The sequence below is a fragment of the Phyllostomus discolor genome, chromosome 1 (assembly GCF_004126475.2).
Source record: "Phyllostomus discolor isolate MPI-MPIP mPhyDis1 chromosome 1, mPhyDis1.pri.v3, whole genome shotgun sequence".
Classification (NCBI taxonomy): domain Eukaryota; kingdom Metazoa; phylum Chordata; class Mammalia; order Chiroptera; family Phyllostomidae; genus Phyllostomus; species Phyllostomus discolor.
Window position 1 is genome coordinate 146,946,336 of NC_040903.2, and position 19,020 is coordinate 146,965,355.

Sequence of the window (19,020 nt, forward strand, 5' to 3'; positions counted from 1 at the left end):
TAAGTAATAATTTACTCAAAGAATGACAGGTTTAGAAGTCAGCCTAAAGGAGTTCCCACTGGCCAAATCTGGGGCAATCCCGGGATCAAAATAAGTAATGAATATATTACAACCCGCTGAATAAAATAAGAATCCAGGGGTCCATATTAACAGAAGTAAATAAATAAGGAAGAAGGAAAGACTGTTACAGTAAACTGTTATCTAATAAATGTGGAAGGAATGACAGAATTTAAATCACTATCTGGCAATCATTATAGTAGCTTGACTCAGGCAAGGGCCACCAGTGTACTATAAGGATGGTACTATAAGGATAGAATTTCAAATAATCTCCTCAGAAGTTAGTTGTTAATTACAAAAGGGAAAATAGTAACTTTGCATTGGAGAAACTTGGAAGATATGTCTAGAACTTGGTGATTGAAATTAACACCACTAATATGGGAACAAGTCTCAATCACCTGCCACCTGACAGGATCAATGAGAAGAACACAGCATTACTTCCGGCATATTTCTGCTATGTATGTACAACCTGAATCTAATGAAGTATCAGATGATCCTAAATTGAAGGACATTCTACAAAATAACTGGCCCCACCTCTTCAAAATGTCAAAGTTGAGAGGACAAAGAAAGACTAAAACTGATTCAGATGAAGGAAGGATAAAGAGATGTGACAACTGAAATACAAGTGATCCTGGATTGGATGCTATCCCTGAAAAATTCTTACTACAGAAGATAAGTAAGACAATGGGCTAAGTCTGAACAAAGTCTGTGTATTGGATAACAAAAACAAACAAACAAACAAACAAACAAAATTAGTTTGCCCAAGATTTCATTTTTTTACAACTAATAACTTCATTGCATATATATTCCACAACTTCTTCATCCATTTATTTATTGATTAGCACATAGGTTGTTTCCATGTCTTGGCTGTTGTAAATAATGCTTCCTCACAATCTTGTTAGCAATTGTTATCTCCCTCTCTCTTTTTTAAACAAAAGTCATTTTATCACTTGAGAGGCAATATCTCATTGTGGTTTTGATTTGCATTTCCATGATGATTAGTGATAATGAACACTTTTTCCTGTATGTGTTGGCCATTTGAATATTTGAAAAAAATACATTTTCAGTTCCTTTGCCCATTTTTAATAAGGCTATTTATTTTTGCTATTGAATTATAGGGGTTCTTTATATATTTTTGATATCAACCCCTTATTAGATAGATGGTTTGCAAATATTCTCCTGTTGCATAGGTTGCCTTTCATTTTGCTTATTGTTTGCTTTATTCTACAGAAATTTTTTAGTTTGATGCAGAGCTACTTTTTTTTTTTTTTGCTTTTGTTGCTTGTGTTTTTGGTGTCATATCCAAAAAATCATTGCCAAACCAATGTCAAGGAGCCTTCTCCCTGTGTTTTCTTCTAGGAATTTTATAGTTTCAGGTCTTATATTTAAGTCCTTAATTCATTATGAGTTAATTTTGATGTAAGATATCATTCCATTTTTATTTTTTTGCATGTGGATATTCAGTTTTTTTCAACCTCATTTATTGAAGGGACTATCCTTTCTTCTTTGCATCTTTGTCAAGATTAGTCTACCATGTATGTATTGGTTTTTATCTGGGTTTTCAATTCTATTACATTGGTCTATGTGTCTGTTTCTCTGCTACTGCCACACTCTTTTAATTGCTCTAGCTTTGTAGTATGTATGATGTTTCCAGTTTTGTTCTTTTTTCCCTTCAAGATTGTTTTGACTGTTTGGGATCTTTTGTGGTTTAACACAAATTTTAAGACATTTTTTCTATTTTTGTAAAATATGCCATTTGAAATTTGATAGGGATTGTATTAAATCTATAGATCACTTTGGATGCTATAGCCTCAAAACCTAGCAGCCTTGCAACCATGCTATCTGTGAAAACCAGTAGACCAGTAGCCACTGGAGAGGGAAGGCTGGGTTTGGAGCTCTTCAAAAGGCCCCATCCACAGAGAATTCTCACCATTTGGTCTGTTTTACAACTCCCTGGAAAAGCCTTATTGTCAGGACTTGTTATTTTGCCTGAATCCCAGCTTGTTCAGTGGTAAAAGCCCTGTCCCCAGCATATTGTTGCTAATAGTCAACGACAGTTATTTAACATGTCAGCTGCCTGAAGTAGTGATGTCAGTTGGGACAAATGGGAAGATGGACAAGAAACTTAAAAGGAAGTTCTGAGGAATGAGATGTTCATAGTGATCTTTGAAATATTCCTGGGGATCTAGAAAGCCACATACATGTGTAGGGCTGTGCACATTTCCAAAGAAGACTTAAGAAGGCCCTAATATTTACCTATGGATGTACCTGAGGCCCTGCACATGTAGGAAATGAAGACAAAGGCAGATGAAATACTGAAGCCATGTCCTAACACAGAGCCCCTCAGCAAAGAGTGGATAACAGTTAAAGGCATTTAAGGAAATCTCTGTGCAATCATGATCTGACAACTAAGCTAACCAAGGAGAAACTTCAGTAACTACACATAACAGGTGGTAGAGACTTCACAGAATTAGTTTGAAAAAGTCATTAAAGAAAAACAGCAGTGTCAGCAACAACAATAGCAATAATAAGACACAGAAATAACAACAAAAGCTGGAAAAGCATGGGGGGTGGGATTTGATTTTTGAAGTTGCCACATTATTTAAAATATCTAGTTTTAAGTGGAAAAAAAATGAGACATGCAAAGGAACAGGAAAGTATGGCTTATATACAGAAAAAAAATCCAAGAGTCAATAGAAATGTTCATAAATCAATGGAACATGAATAAATTGTGATATATCCATACAATGGAATATTATTTGGCAATTAAAGGAATAAAGTACTCACACATGCTATGACATGGATGGATGAATTTTTCATGGATGAACATTATGCTAAGTGAAAACAGCCACAAAAACTCACACATTTTGTGATTTCATTTATAAGAAATTCTCAGGAAAGACAAAATACATAGGGACAAAAAGTAGACAAGTTGTTGCCAGAAGCTGAAGGGAGAGGCAAATAGGGAATGAGTGCTAATGGGCATGGAGTTTCTTTTGGAGTGATTGAAATATTCTAAAATTAGTTAGCGGTGATGGTTGTACAACTACATCAATAAACAAAAAACCCCATGAAATTATTCATTTTTAAAATGGTGAATTTTATGGCATACAAACTATATTTCAATCAAGTGTTACAAAACAAACAAAAATCTTAGAAATGTGTATTTCTATCATTGGTTTGTAGTCTCTTTGAAGACAGGAAGGAAATATTGTTCTTCTGGGTTGCTCCAAGGGCTAATATAACGCCAGGAGAGTTCTCATATTTTCTTTTTACTATGCATAATCTCCCAAAAATAATAATGTAAAGAACATTTAAAAGAGACTTACTTCTCTTGGATATAATTTTTTTGTAAAACAATATTTATTATACTCACTTGCATTATAATATGTTATTGCTATCTAATATTCAATTTGGTTGATTTGCATCAATACGGTTTTTGAAAAGGAAAGGAATGCTGATGTAGTCTCATTCTATGTTATTGTAGAGTTTAGAAATTCTTAAATTTGAATGCAATGGTTCCCAACCTCCCCCGTGTATTACAATTACCTTGAGAGCATTTCAAAATACCTGTGCCTAGGCCCCACCCCCAATTCCAAGTCAATTAGTTGAGAACCACTGTTCAAGTTGAAGCAGGTATCAATAGAAAATCCTACACATGGGCCAGCAGCTGCCATCAACATTATTCAGTTCCTCTGGGCTCATTTGCAACACTCACCTGCCACATACTCTGCCAACATAAGCTGCCATTATGGTGAAGCTCACAATGGCTGGTAAACATCAAGGTTACCCCAAGAAAATGGCCCTTCCTCTAAAGGAAGTAGAAGAAGATAGTGAAGATGAGGAAAAGTCAGAAGAATATGAAAGCAGTGGAGAAGAGGTTATCATTCCTCAGGAAAAAAAGGCAAGAAGGTTATCGCAACTCCAGCAAACAAGGTGATGGTTTCCCCAACAAAAAAGATTGTGGTTGCCACACCAGCCAAGAAAGCAGTTTTCACCCCTGGCAAAAAAGCAGCAGCTATGCCAGCTCTTTTTTAAAAATATATTTTATTGACTGTGCTATTACAGTTGATCCATTTTCCCCCTTCACTCCCCTCCACCCTGCATACCCTCTCCCACCCACATTCCCCCCTTTAGTTCATGTCCATGTGTCATAAGTTCTTTAGCTTCTACATTTCCCGTACTATTCTTACCTTCCCCCTGTCTATTTTATACCTACCATCTAAGCTACTAATTCTCTGTACCTTTCCCCCCTCTCTCCTCCTCCCACTCCCCTGTTGCTAACCCTCCATGTGATCTCCATTTCTGAGGTTCTGCTCCTGTTCTAGTTGTTTGCTTACTTTGTTTTTGTTTTTGTTTTAGGTGTGGCTGTTAATAATTGTGAGTTTGTTGTCATTTTACTGCACATGTTTTTTATCTCCTTTTTCTTAGATAAGTCCCTTTAACATTTCATATAATAAGGGCTTGGTGATGATGAACTCCTTTAACTTGACCTTATCTGAGAAGCACTTTATCTGCCCTGCCATTCTACATGAAAGCTTTGCTGGACAGAGCAATCTTGAATGTAGGTGCTTGCCTTTCATGACTAGGAATACTTCTTTCCAGCCCCTTCTTGCCTGTAAGGTCTCTTTTGAGAAATCAGCTGACAGTGTGATGGGAACTCCTTTGTAGGTCACTGTTTCCTTATCTCTTGCTGCTTCTAGGATTCTCTCCTTCATTTTTATCTTGGGTAATGTAATTATGATGTGCCTTGGTGTGTTCCTCCTTGGGTCCAACCTCTTTGGGACTCTCTGAGCTTCCTGGACTTCCTGGAAGTCTATTTCCTTTGCTAGATTGGGGGAAGTTCTCCTTTATTATTTGTTCAAATAACTTTTCTACTTGTTGCTCTTCCTCTTCTCCTTCTGGCACCCCTATAATTCAGATGTTGGAACGTTTAAAGATGTCCTGGAAGTTCCTAAGCCTCTCCTCATTTTTTTGAATTCTTATTTGTTCATTCTTTTCTGTTTGGTTGTTTCTTTCTTCCTTCCTTCTGGTTCACACCATTGATTGGAGTCCCAGTTTTCTTCCCATCACTATTGATTCCCTGTGTATTTTCCTTCATTTCACTTAGTGTAGCCTTCATTTTTTCATCTAATTTGCAACCAAATTCAACCAATTCTGTGAGCATCCTGATCACCAATGCTTTGAACTGTGCATCTGATAGGTTGGAGATCTCTTTGTTGCTCAGTTGTATTATTTCTGGAGCTTTGATCTGTTCTTTCATTTGGGCCATTTTTTTTTGTCTTGATGTGCTTGTTACATAGTGAAGGGTGGAGCCGTAGGTGTTCACCTGGGTGGGTCAACCCAGTTACTGGGTTGTGACACAGTATGTGGGGGAGGGGTCTGAGAGGGAACAATGACGCTTGCTCCGCTCTCTGCCAGATTTCAGTCACTTCTGCCGCTTCCCCCAAGCAAACTGCACACTTCTGGTGCTGATACCTGGGTGCATGGGTTTGTGTACATTCTAGAACCCTGTGGGTCTTTCTGATGAACTCTCCTGCATGGCTGGGAGTCTTTCCCAGCACCTCAACCCCAACAACTGTTTTCAATTGGTGTTTTAAGGCTTTATTTTCCTGCACTGGGACCCTGGGTTGCATGGTCTGTCTTGCTCCTCAGTTTTACCTGGTTTATCTGCACATGAATGTGGAACTGCCTGGTCCACCAGCTGCCTTGTGCTCCAAGTCCCTTCACAATCCACCACCTCACTGGGTCTGCCTGCTGCCACCTGGGCACCCGGGGCCCGCCAACCACTGCCTGCATGCCTGGGGTCCGCCGGCCACCACTTTGCTGAGAGTCCTCTCCACCCGGCTGCCCTACTCCACCCCTCCTACCAGTCTGGATGAATATTTCTTCTTTAACTCCTTGGTTGTCAGACTTCCATACAGTTCAATTTTCTGTCTGTACTGGTTGTTTTTATTTCTAAATTGTTGTTGTCCTTCTTTTGGTTGTGTGAGAAGGCAGTGTGTCTACCTATGCCTCCATCTTGGCTGGAAGTCCCTGTGCCAGCTCTTGACAAAAAAGCAGCAATTACACCAGCCAGAGCAGTAGCCACACCTGGCAAGAAGGGAGGCACACCATACAAAGCATTGGTAGCAACTCCAAGCTAAGGGAGCAAAGAATAGTGAGAATGCTAAAAAGGAAAAGAGTGATGAGGATGATAAGGGGGATGAGGATGAAGATGAGGATCAATCTGAGCCAGCAGTGATGAGAGCTGCTGCTGTTGCTCCTGCAGTGTATGATGAGGATGATGAAGATAAGGATGAAGATGATAAGGAAGGTGAAGATGATGATGAAGAAGAAGAACCTATGGAGATTACATCAACCAAAGGCAAGAAATCTTCTCAAAAGCTGTTCCTCTGAAGGCCAAGAGAACAGCTGAGGATGAAGACAAAGAGGATGATGATGAAGAGGAGGACAAAGAAGATGATGGACAAGAGTATGATGAGAAAGAGAAATATGAGGAGGAGGATGAAGAGGATGAGGAACCTGTCAAAGAAGCACATGGAAAATGAAAGAAAAAATGGCCAAACAGAAATCTGCTCCTGAAGTCAAGAAACAGAAAGTGGAAGCCACAGGACCAGCTCCCGCTTTCAATCTTGTTGGAAATCTGAACTTCAAGAAATCTGTTCCTGTGTTAAAATGAGTATCAGTGAGTATCAGAAAAAACAAAGGGAAAAGACAGTAAGGAAGAGTGAGATGCAAGAACACTTTTAGTCAAAAATTTTTCTTATAAAGTTACTCCAGACAAATTAAAAAAAGTGTTTGAAGATGTTATGGAGATTAGATTAGTCAGCAAGGATGGAAAGAGAAAAGGATTGCTTACATGGAATAAGACAGAAGCTGAAGCAGGGAAACCTTGGAAGGGAACAGAAATAGATGGGCAATCCATTTCATTGTACTACACTGAAGAGAGAGGTCAAAATCAAGACTATTGTGGTGGAAAAATAGCACTTGGAGTGGTGAATCAAAATCTCTGGTTTTAAGCAACATCTCCTAACAATGCAACAGAAGAAGCTCTTCATGAAGTATTTGAGAAGGTGACTTTAGTCAAAGTGTCCCACAACCAAAAATGGAAAATCTAAATTCCTATAATACAAGAGAAATTTAGGGCGCAGTAATTAGGCTGCAATTGCAAGGACCCAGGGGATCACCTAATGAAGAAGGCAACCATCCAAAACTGTCAAAGGCCTGTTTTAGGATCACTACAAAAGAGACATTAACAGAATTATCTGATGGCCCTTTTGGGGCAAGGATAGTCACTGACTAGAAGGCTAGGTCTTCCAAAGGGATTGGTTTTGCAGACTTTGACAGCAAAGAAGATGCCAAAGCCTCCACGTAGGCCATGGATGATGGTGAAATTGGCCTACAGTGGAAACAAAGTTATTTTAGCTTGGGCCAAGCCTAAGGGTGAAGGTGGCTTTGGGGGTCATGGCGGAGGCACAGGAGGCACAGGTGGTCTCTGGAGGCCAAGATGGGGCAGAGGAAGCTGAGGCAGGTTTGGTAATAGAGGCTGGGGAGTTTTGGGATGTTGAGGAGACTTCTGAGGAGGTGGAGGAGGAAGATACCACAAGCCACGAGGAAAGAAGATGGAGTTTGAATAGTTTCTTTAAAAAAAAGATTTTATTTATTTATTTATTTGAAGGGAAAGAAAAAGCAATGTGTGTTTGCCTCTCGTGCTTGCCCCTACTGGGGATTGGGCCTGCAACCCAGGCATGTCCCCTACATTGGGAATCAAACTAGCAACCCTTTGATTCACAGGCTAGCACTCAAACACTGAGCCACACCAGCCATATCTGAATAGTTCCTGCTATTCCTGTCTTTCTTCCATTTAAGAGAAAGGACTCTGGGGTTTTTGCCCTGTTACCTGATCAATGACAGAGCCTTCTAAGAACATTTCAAGACAGTATATAATCCCGTGGTCTACCTGGAAATACATACAGATAACATTTCAAGGAAGACACCTTGTTGGTTTTGACTGGATATTCATATAAGCATTTTAAAGATGAGTGATAGAGCTAACCCTTATCTGTAAGTTTTGAATTTATATTGTTTCTTCCCATGTACAAACCCACCTTTTTTCGACAAATTGTGTGTGTGTGTGTGTGTGTGTGTGTGTCTGTTGGGGGGCTATAAAGGAAAGCAGAATATTTTAGCATGAATTTGTTTCAGCTGCTTTGGGACAAATTAAAAGTCCTAAACCTGATGACCATCCCCCCCACCCCCAAAAAAAAGAAAGAAAGAAGAAGAGAAAATAAGAAAATCCTACATGTGGTTGTGATTACTGTGGTCAGTGGTTTTCCAACTTTAATGTGCATAATAGTCCACTGAAATAAAATGCAGATTCTGCATCAATAGGCCTGAGCTCCTGTCTTCTAAAGGCCCCCTAGTATGATCACTTTGCTGATACGGACCCCGGCTCGTGGGATCTGACTCATTATGGATGAAATGAGACATTCACACAGATCACCGAATCCGATGGAGGAAAAGGGATGACATAGCTTTTCTCTCAAGGGGAGCAAAAGCCTCTGCCCTTGCTCCAATGAGCTTTTATTGTCTTACTGGACACCTTACAAGAAGGTCCTTATTAACTATGCACAGGCTTGCTTTAGGTGGCTACCTATTACAGAAAACAAAGGAACCAATGCTGCTAATCACATCACAGCAGAGGGATATTTGCAAATGAAAAGGCAAAAGTAGTTGAACTGTTTACACTCATCCTTAGAAGGTTTAGCATGGATTTTAGGAAGTTGCTTTGCAGTAAATGTCCTCAATTCGGGGTGAGGGAGTTTTAGCAAAAAGCAAGACTCATAGCTGCCTAGGTGCATTGCAGGACTGATTCCCCATGGGAGAACCTACCTGTGGGCGTGGGTTCTGTGCATCTCCCAGTGGGAGCTGGGCCCCCGTGCAGAACAGTCTACTACACTTTGTGATGTATTTGATTGTATAACCACTATGCTATACACCTGAAACTGTTAGAGTTAAACAGTGAAGAAGGAAATTGCATGGGTCCTGGTCAGGAGCCAAGAATATCTCAGGAAATTAGGAAATTGCATTATCTCAGGAAATTAGGAAATTGCATTAGAGTTAATTGCATGAATGCTTATCTTTGCCCACCAAGAGGAAATTTTGCCTACAGGTGCTGATATTGAAGTAACCAATGATTGTATGCCGCATTGTACAAATGTAGCCAATTGCTAAATGCCACCTCAGCTTCTGTACCAGGCTTGCTTGCTCACTTTCTCTATAAAAATCCGGTGAAACAGATGTAGGGCGCAACTCTCGGTTGTGGCTCTTAGGAGCTGAGTGCCTCCGGCACGTTTGGAAGAGTCCGCCCCTGCGCAGGTAACTAATTGGCCTTATAAATAAATTTCTACAAAATAACTGTCCTCTGGTCTCCGTGTGAAATGTCTCGCTGCAAGAGAATATAACAAAACAAATACAAAATAATATTTAATATAAACTATGTAATTAAAAATAAAGAAAATATTTTTCAATAAAAAATAAATAAAAGCTCTGAGTGTTGCCTGGCTAATAATTCCCAAACCACATTTTCCAGTGATAAAGTTTGTGTAATATGTTTTAAAAAATGCAATAGTAGAAACATGGTTACTAAGAAGAAAATGAAATAAGCTACTTACATTATTAGACAAAGGGGTTGATGGAGGGTAGGAATCAGGTAACTTCTTAGACAGTAACTTTCACTTGGTGAGACTTTTCCGTTGATTTGTTTATTATTTATTAAATGATTGGTACAACAAGTTCAATTCAATCTCACATTTTTGTAGGAAAGTTGTTTTCACGTCACCCATAGGACATATAAAATACACATTGTTACATAGTTTTCATAGCTTCTTTAAATATTTTCCTGAAGGTCAGAAGTAATAAACTCTAGTGAGGATATATAAAGAATATATTTTTTAATTTAAATTGATGTTATTGACATTTTTGTGCCAGGTACTGTGTTGGGTTCTGGAATAATAAATAATAAGTAGATAATAAATGGTAACTAGATAAATAAGTAATAAATAAATAGAAAATAAACAAATAATAAAACATAGTTTCTGCTCTTAAAAAATTTACAGTCTAATAAGAATGGGAAGGGATGTGGATATGGATTTGTGAAACACTAGCTATGATACAAGAAAAAAGGACATGTTAAATAGAAGTACAAGTAGTGTGCTACAGAAGAGGCAATTAATTCCACCTAAGGAAAGACTTCATTAATGTCCTGGTATTTAGGATTTTGAAATGACTCCTTCAAAAAATTCACATCTGCTTTCCAGTTTCTTAACTGTTCACCGACAGGAGGCTCACAGTCTGAACTCATCTGGGAATAACTCACTAAATAACAGACCAATTTTAGGAACCTCTTAGAACTTTCTTCAGGGCTTCCTTCATTTCTTTATTCCGAAGGCTGTAGATCATAGGGTTGAAAAAAGGGGTCAAAACTGAGTAGAACAAAGTTGTGAACTTCTGCATACTCTCTGCTTGCCCTGTCCCTGGACTCACATATGTCATCATGACAGAACCATAGAATAAAAACACAACAGCCAGGTGTGAGGAGCAGGTGGAAAAAGCCTTCTTCCGGCCAGCAACTGAGGGCACCTGCATTACAGCCTTCAGCACCAGGGTATAGGAGCCAATAATGTAGAAAAAGGTGGCAAAGATGAGGAGGGAGCTCATGGTGCCACACATGAGAACAGTCCCTGGAATTGGGACACAGGCTGAAGCCAGGTCCAACAGAGGACCCAGATCACACAGAAAGTCATCAATCACATTTGGGCCACAAAATGGTAGCTGGGTAACAAGTATCACCGGGATCAGAAACCAGAGGAAACCGTACAGCCAGCAAAAGGTGACCAGGCTGCTGCAGAACTTAGTAGTCATGACAGTGGGGTAGTGCAGGGGGCGGCAGATGGCCAGGAACCGGTCATAGGCCATGATGGAGAGAAATAAACATTCAGTTGTGCCCAGTGAGAAGAAGAAATACAACTGGAGGAGGCACCGAGCAAAGGAGATGGTTTTGGTCTGGGAGAGGAAGTTGACCAGCATGTTGGGCACATCAGAGTTGACATAGCAGATCTCCAGGAAGGAGAAGTTAGCCAGCAGAATGTACATTGGAGTGTGGAGCCGGTGGTCCCAGCGCACTGCGCACACGATGGCCATATTCCCAAGGAGGGTCAGGATGTAAGTCATAAAGAATATGGAGAAGAGAAAGATCTGTATTTCCCAGCGGCAAGGGAATCCCAAGAGGATGAATTCACTCACAGTGTGAGAAATATTACTGGCCTCTGAGGTCATTTTCTTCCATCCTGGAAGAATTGCAGTAGAAATTACATATACAAAGGGGATTGTGTCTCCTGATTCCTCCCCAGGAGAGTGAGCACATGTTCCTGCTCATAGTGGAAGGGATCTAGACTAGTGGTTTCTATTTTTGATTGAGTGCCTCAACAATATAGTTGTGAGTATACTTTTAAAATATGTGATTATTTACTTTTAAACTATATACAAACCACAGTCAACCAATATAGTAAATATTGGTGAAGATTTTGAAAGAAAGCGTTCTTAGAATTAAAATAAAATTAGGAATTCAGACATTTCCTTTCTGCATCCTTCATTGGGTTGCCTGGTACACCCAACTTTGCAGAACATTGGTCTAGACAATACAAATATGTGGCTGGGTCAAGCTAAATTGAGATGTACTTTGACATGGGCAATTCAATTCCAAAACAATTAGAATTGACATACACTGAATAAAATGGTAATATCAACTAAGTGACATAAAGGAGGGAACATGAGGCTTTGTAGCCAGATAGGAAAATAACTGCAGAGTGACTTTAAGCAAGTTACAATTTGCCTCCATTAAGGGATGATTTATAAGCCATTAGTAGTGTCTGTCCTCTCTCTGTAGGATGGTGTAATACATGGGCTCCAGACTTTGATATTGTCAGAATCATATGGAATAACCTTTGAAAGGTATAGAGTTGCGTGCCCCAGCTTCAGTTTGGGATCCACTGGTGTAGCTGAGCACGGGCATTTGTATTACAGATTTTGGCTCTGCCACTTCCTCAGGAGTATTTCCTCAGAGAAGGACTTAACTCATTACATTCTCTCTAAAATATGAATAATATTACCTTCATAACATGGATGACATGATAATTGCAGAAAATGATATATGCAAGAGCAGTTTACAAATTATACAATGCTACAAAAATGTAAATTATTACAAACTGTTCAGGGATTATTATGTTGTTATTATTATGATGCTAGATTATTTACTATCCCTTGTTAATCTTTATTAATTAGACTGATTTCAAAATACCAAAGAATGTTTTTGCTTGTAGAATTTTAGCCATGAGACAGGCTAAGTATATGTATGTATGTATATACATGTGTGTGTATGAATAGAAGAGTGCACCTCAGTCCTCTCAGACCATACCAGATACAACTTCCTAATAATCTTCCTTTTAAGGCCATTTTTTTTTGTTCAGCAAACACACCAAAGTGTTCTTTTTCTCCTTTATAGATGGTCTTCTTGTAGGGGTACCATTACAATTTTAAATGATCATTATTCATGGTGGCCAAGAGATGGAAACAACCAAAGTGTCCCTTGACAGATGATTTGGTGCATTTACTCAATGGAATACTACTCAGCAGTATTTTCATGAGAAAAGATGAAATACTGCCATTTGATGACCATATGGATGGATGTTGAAAGTATCATGGTAAGTGAAATAAGTCAGACAGAAAAAGTTAAGGACCATGTGATTTCACTGATATGTGGAATATAAAATTGAAAGCAACAAATAAACAAACAAAAAAAAACAAACAAAAACTCAGACACAGACAGCTGCATGGTAGTTACCAGAGGGAAGCAGTGTGGGAGGTGGGGGAAGAGGATAAAGGGAGTCAAATATATGGTCAGGGGAGATGATTTGATTTTGGGTGGTGGGCACACAATGCAACACACAGATCTTGTATCATAGAAATGTACACCTGAAACCCATGTAATCTTATTATCCAATGTTGTCCCAATAAATTTAATAAAAAATAAATGGTAGGATCTTTTCCCTGATGGCTACTCTGTAGTTTGTGTTAAGGCCACCTAGTGGAATCTGCCAAGCTCCTGAGTGATCCCTTCCCATACTGTTTACTCCCCACCCCATTCCAACACACCTGGCTCACCTGTGGGGTTTCTTGGGAAATGAGGATCAGACTGTACTCAAATGTTCATAACAGAGGAGCACCAAGAAATACTGTTTCAACACAGGCAGCCTTAAGACAACCAGGTTTTTGATGCAACCATTTTTTCTTTCTAGTAATCTTTGATTTTGTGGTTTAGTCAGCCCTGGAGAAAGCCTGACTATTTTGAATACAGGGGAATAGAGAGAAGTGTTTCTTAATTTTAGGCTTTGACCTAGGCCAAAGTTTAACCCAGAAGTTTGGAATGTGAGTCTATCATCCGTTTCAACTATTTTTCCCCTACTTTCCCGTTTTAGAAGCTCAGCTCACAATCTCTGTTCACATTTTCTTAACAAAACCGGTTCTCAGGAGAAAAATAAATTGAATAAAGACATGCATAAACTCAAATGCAATGTTTGTGAATGTTTTCAGCAGTGTTCACTTCCTGTGTTATGTGCACAAGGGCACAGGACTAGGTAGCACACACACTGAATTTACTGGAGCAGCATTTACTAGGGGAAACTTGCAAACCTGGATCTGTCACAGGTGCTCATTATAACTTACAATGGTGCACAGAGATCTAGGGTGTTCCACTCCAAGAGGGCACCTCAGCCCTTGAACCGTGAGTTTTCTTTTAACTTTGTCATTAGGGAAGTGTTAACTCTTCCCTTAACATGAGTAGGGCTGCAATATAATGTCAAGATGAAGAACACTTCATTTCTAGGCTCCAAGTTTGTGGCTAGGGGAAGGGGCACTGCCTCTTCTCCTGGCCCCATCTGTCACTGAATTTTTAAAGTGAGGGAAGGTAATGACTGAATTTCACCAACAGTCTCAGTTTATAAAGGTCTTAAGACTTTTAAATATTAGCTTTCTTTTCTATTTTTATTGCCTGTAATTTGATAAAATTCTTGTGTTTTATCTATGTCTTTGATTAAAATATTATGTACAACTTGAGAAAATGCTATTTCAGATCACTTAAAACTTTTTCTAGGGTAACATCTATTATAATCAACAATTGTAGAAAGCTGGCCAAGCTAAAAATATAATAATGATACAAAGGATATGAAAATGATCTGGTATCTTCAGAAAAAATTCTAGCAAAAACTATTAAATAGATGGTTAATGAAACACTTTTAGAAACAACTTTTTGGACTTTAAATTGGCATTCTTGTTCAATTTCAGTTTTTAAAAAAATGTTCTCTCATTCTCCAGAATTCTTTAAAGGGACCATTAGTACTTTTGAAATCATGTATGTGAATTCCCTCAGCACCCTGGGGTATAATTTGCCTATGTCTAAAAATTTAAGCTTAATTTAAAATAGAGTGCTGTTTTACTTTATTTTCATGTCAACTCCCCTTTTCTTTCCTCTTGTGAACTTAATCATATATATTGTTTAACTCCATTTATCAAAAATAATGTCATTTCATCATGAAATGAATTTTAGAAGTTACGAATGTGTTATTTTATATTTTTAAATACAGGGTCTACAATACCTGGTATGTATTTTATACTTACAGCACATCTCAATTCAAATTACCCACATTTCAAGTGCATCTCCTTTTGGAAAGATGTCCCTTTGGAGCTGTCCATAGTCTATTTTAAATGGATGGGCCATATCTCTTTCTCTCTCCAGATGACAGGAGGTGGCCCAGTCTTTTCCTTTCAGCTCATAAACTGTGCAAGTTAAGAGACTCTCTTACCACAATGCTCTTAGCTGGTGTTGGAAAGACCTTCCTGAGTAGGTATGAACCCAGTGAAAAGCCTATTAAATTCCTTAGAGAAACTCATTTGTTCTTTATAATCACTTTGTTTCATTTGTCTGTCTGTCTGTCTCTTTCTTTCTCTCTCTGCACTTATTTTTTTCCTTAAAGTTACTCCTAAGATGACACTGTGAGTTGGAGTTTCTTACCCTAGAAAATTTAAGAACTGGTTTTAATGCTACCCATCTTATATAGTTTCAGCACTTGTACAATTAAAGAACAATATTTTATAACATTTTCAGTAAAATATTTTAAAATAAAAGTACTAACTTTTGGATCATTGTCCATTATGAACTTCAGTTTCTTTCTTTTTTTTTTTTATTTTAGAATGTGGGAAGGGAAGGAGAAAGAGAGGGACAGAAACATTGATGTGAGAGAGAAACATTGATTGGTTGCCTTCTCTAAGAACCTGACAGGGGAAGGAACCTGCAACCCAGAAATGTGCCCTGAACTAGGAATTGAATTGGTGACCTTTCAGTTATTGCGATGATGCACAACCAACTGAGCCACAGTGGCCAGGGTTAGTTCATCTTCTATTAACTATCACTTTGCTACCATTTATTGAATACTTTATGTGTTAAGTACAGTCTTTTCAAACCTTTCTTCTAAACTTCATTTGGCTTTATAGCTGATCACTGGCCTAAACCATTTCAAAAACTCAGTGTAAGTTTATGGAGTACCTATTGTATTCTTGTACACTTTTCAGTGCAAAGGATGCTTTAGAATGTATACTTATATTGCTGCATGGTGAAATATCGTAACAACCCAGTAATTCCACTGCTAGGATTATATCCTAAGAACCCTGAAACACCAATCCAAAAAAACCTATGTACCCCAAAGTTCATCACAGCACAGTTTACAATAGCTAAGTGCTGGAAGGAACTTAAGTGCCCATCAGTAAACAAATGGATGAAAAAACTATGGTACATTTACATAATGGAATTCTACACAGCAGAAAGAAGGAAGGAGCTCCTACCCTTTGTGACAGCTTGGATGGAACTGGAGAAAATTATGCTAAGTGAAATAAGCCAGGTGGTGAAAGACAAATACCATATGATCTCACCTATAAGTGGAACCTACTCAACAAAACAAACAAGCAAAATATAACCAAAGACATTGAAATTAAGAGCAAACTGACAGTAACCAGAGGGGAGGTGGGAGGGGACAATGGGGGAAAAGGGTGAAGGGTTTACAGGAACAACTATAAAGGACACATGGACAAAAACAAGGAAGGGTGGTATATAAAGGGTAGGGAGGTGGGGATGACTGGGGTGGTGGGAAGGGGTGGGGGGAAAAGGCAGAAAACTGTACTTGAATAACAATAAAATTCAAAATTATTTAATAAAAAATAAAATATATCATTGTAATTAAAAAAGAGAAATTCTTCTCATTAAAATTAAGGGGCATTTTAAGAAGTGAATATGAAATTTCAATGTAAATTGTGGGAGTTAAGTCTATAACCTCCACATTTCTAGATGAAGGTGGTTAATTTAAATGTGAAAAGTATAGTTTTTCTTTTGCTTTTCAAATTAGCATTCATGAGTAGTCACAATACCAGTGTCAGTGGAGGTGCAATGGAATGACATTCAGAAGAACTGCTTGGGGGGTGGGATATATTTGCAAAAAAATATTTTTTTCTGGCAGACAGTTTGGAAGTACCTGGAGCTTTAAAACATTATTCCCATTAAATAATGACTAGATGTGTAGAAAAAAAATAACAAGGAAGTTAATCAAAGCAGTACATAAGAATTTCTAGAATCATGTTTAAATAGAAGTTCTGACTCAAAAGGAATGAATGGGGCTTGGGATTTTAACTTTCAAATAAATAATAGGTAGTGCTGATTCTTTGGGTAGTGAAGCTTTATAAAGTTCTTTGTACTTAATAGAGTTCTTTGTGTAGCCATGGTTCATGTAGTTCATTAGATACATTTCTATAGAAAAAGCAAATAATACATGGAAATAGAAATTTCCTAGAAAGAAAGAAAATTAATAGTGGTAAGTTTTTCAAGGTCAAATGATAGGTTATATAATTTTTCTTCATTCAAGTCTATATTTCCCAAAATTTCTATGAGTAACATATTATTTTCATGATCTGGAAAAGTAATCATTATAAAATATTGGTTTTGCAGATACTTACTCTTCTGGATCAGATTCTACCCTTCTAAGCATTTTCTGTGAACTTTACTATTTCTGGAATGTTCCAAGGTTCTAAGAAGCCCACTATTCGTGTCATGCTTGACTTACCATGCAGAACATCACCTCCCCTTCACTTGCTACTTGAATTTCAAGTTAATAAAGTTAGCTTCTGTGCCAGGGTTGAGGAAAAAGAAAAAATTTCCAGCAGGGCATCCTGAAGGCTGCATTGTACTTTTGGGTGACCAATACCATTTCATAAACTGAGGACAGGGATTAAGAGATAAGTTTGAAAATTAGAGTGCAATGTTTTGAGAAATAATAGCCATCACCTTCAAGAGGACTTGTGTTGCTACTTTTTTCCCATTGGATGGAGTTATATCTCATTCTCAGTTTAATTTTCTTCCCTAGAAGAAACAAAAAGGACAGTGGTATTAGTTTCCAATTGGGGTTTTACTTTTCTCCAGAATATTTTATTTTAAAGAGAACTCTGTAGTTCAGAATAAAGGTTAAAAAAGCCATGGCAATAGTAGAAAAGATAAAATGAAGACAATATAATAATAATTTTTTTTTACCTTTTCAGTTGACAAAATTTGGAAGTAAATGGTTTCTTTTTCAGTTAGAAAAGAACCTCCTTTCCCATGCTTACATTTCCGCACTCAAAATATAATATATATCTTTCTGCATTCCACATTCATGAGGTATGGGCAGCTGCCCTTTGTTGAAGGAGTTGATTCAGGCACTGATTTGGAAGAGGAAGCAGTGTCTGCAGATAAGCCTTCCCCGCTCTTCAGTTCTCTGGATCTCAGAGCTCCGTCCCTGGTGCTTTACTTCCAGTGCACTTGGGGAAAAAGTTCTTTTTTGAAGTTATATAAGATGTGTCCTGCCTCCCCCCAACCCCCAGCAGTGATAAGAATGAAAAGTTGGATTCTCCACTGGTCCCCAGTGAAACTTTTGCTGGACTGCAGCCAGCTTCCCTAAAGGGACTCTCGACTGAGATTCCCTCAGCTGGATGGCCATTACCCCAGGGACCCACCCTTGGATGACTTTATTTGTGACATCTGACAATCCTTTCCTCAGACTGGACCAAGGATCCTACTCCACCTGTTTACACTGTCCATTTGGCATGCAATTCTGAGCCTCTTTGTCTGATTAAAGAGACAGCTATTTTGTTTTCTCATTTTTGAGTTTATTACATGCCCACAGCTGCCCTTTTACTTGGCCATACAAATATTAGCAGTTAATACTTACCAAAAGCTTATTACATGCCAGCTACTAAGATAAATAACCTTTATGAATAAGCTCATTTAACTCCCATTACAATTCAATATATTAGCTATTACTATGACTTTTATAGGTAAAGTTACTGAAGCTTAGATAAATTAGTTTGTTCAAGGTGTCACATCTTATAAAAAGGAATGCCAATATCTGAAGTAAGTTGTCTCTGAGAGCAGAGCCCGAGTTCTTAAATAGCAAACTATTTATCCTGAATCTTCACTTGGCAGGGAAGAAAAACAATCCTTATAGATAACTCACCTCATGCCTGCTGCGTGGGAAATTCTTACATACAAATCATTTTATTCAGTTCTTGCAACACCCTGTATGCCAAGCATCACTGTTGTAACTTTTTAAAGATACTCACTATCAACATGATATGTGTTTAAATAAAATTTGGAAGATTCAAAAGAGTTAAGGAAGCTAAAAATTAGTGATAATTTTATCAGGCAGATAGAAACTCAGGTAAAAAGTTGGCATGTTTCCTGTGGTCTTTTTTGTTCCAACAATTTTTCTTCAACATATGAGCTCAGACAGATTTACACTTTAGTCTCCTGCTCATATAAACATTTTT

The 19,020-nt window shown here is 38.2% G+C and overlaps 1 protein-coding gene and 1 pseudogene across 1 annotated transcript; one reads left to right on the forward strand and one right to left on the reverse strand.

Moving 5' to 3' along the window:
* Positions 1 to 3,783: 3,783 nt before the first annotated feature.
* Positions 3,784 to 7,586, forward strand: LOC114490369 (annotated as a pseudogene).
* Positions 7,587 to 10,369: 2,783 nt separating this feature from the next.
* LOC114490330 (olfactory receptor 11H6-like) lies at positions 10,370 to 17,958 on the reverse strand. Its single transcript, XM_028504311.2, has 4 exons — positions 17,747 to 17,958; positions 17,504 to 17,578; positions 17,283 to 17,343; positions 10,370 to 11,408 (listed from the first exon to the last, which is right to left on the reverse strand). The coding sequence occupies exon 4, from the start codon at positions 11,395 to 11,397 to the stop codon at positions 10,456 to 10,458; it is 942 nt and encodes a 313-aa protein (XP_028360112.1). The 5' UTR covers positions 11,398 to 11,408; positions 17,283 to 17,343; positions 17,504 to 17,578; positions 17,747 to 17,958; the 3' UTR covers positions 10,370 to 10,455.
* Positions 17,959 to 19,020: the final 1,062 nt, after the last annotated feature.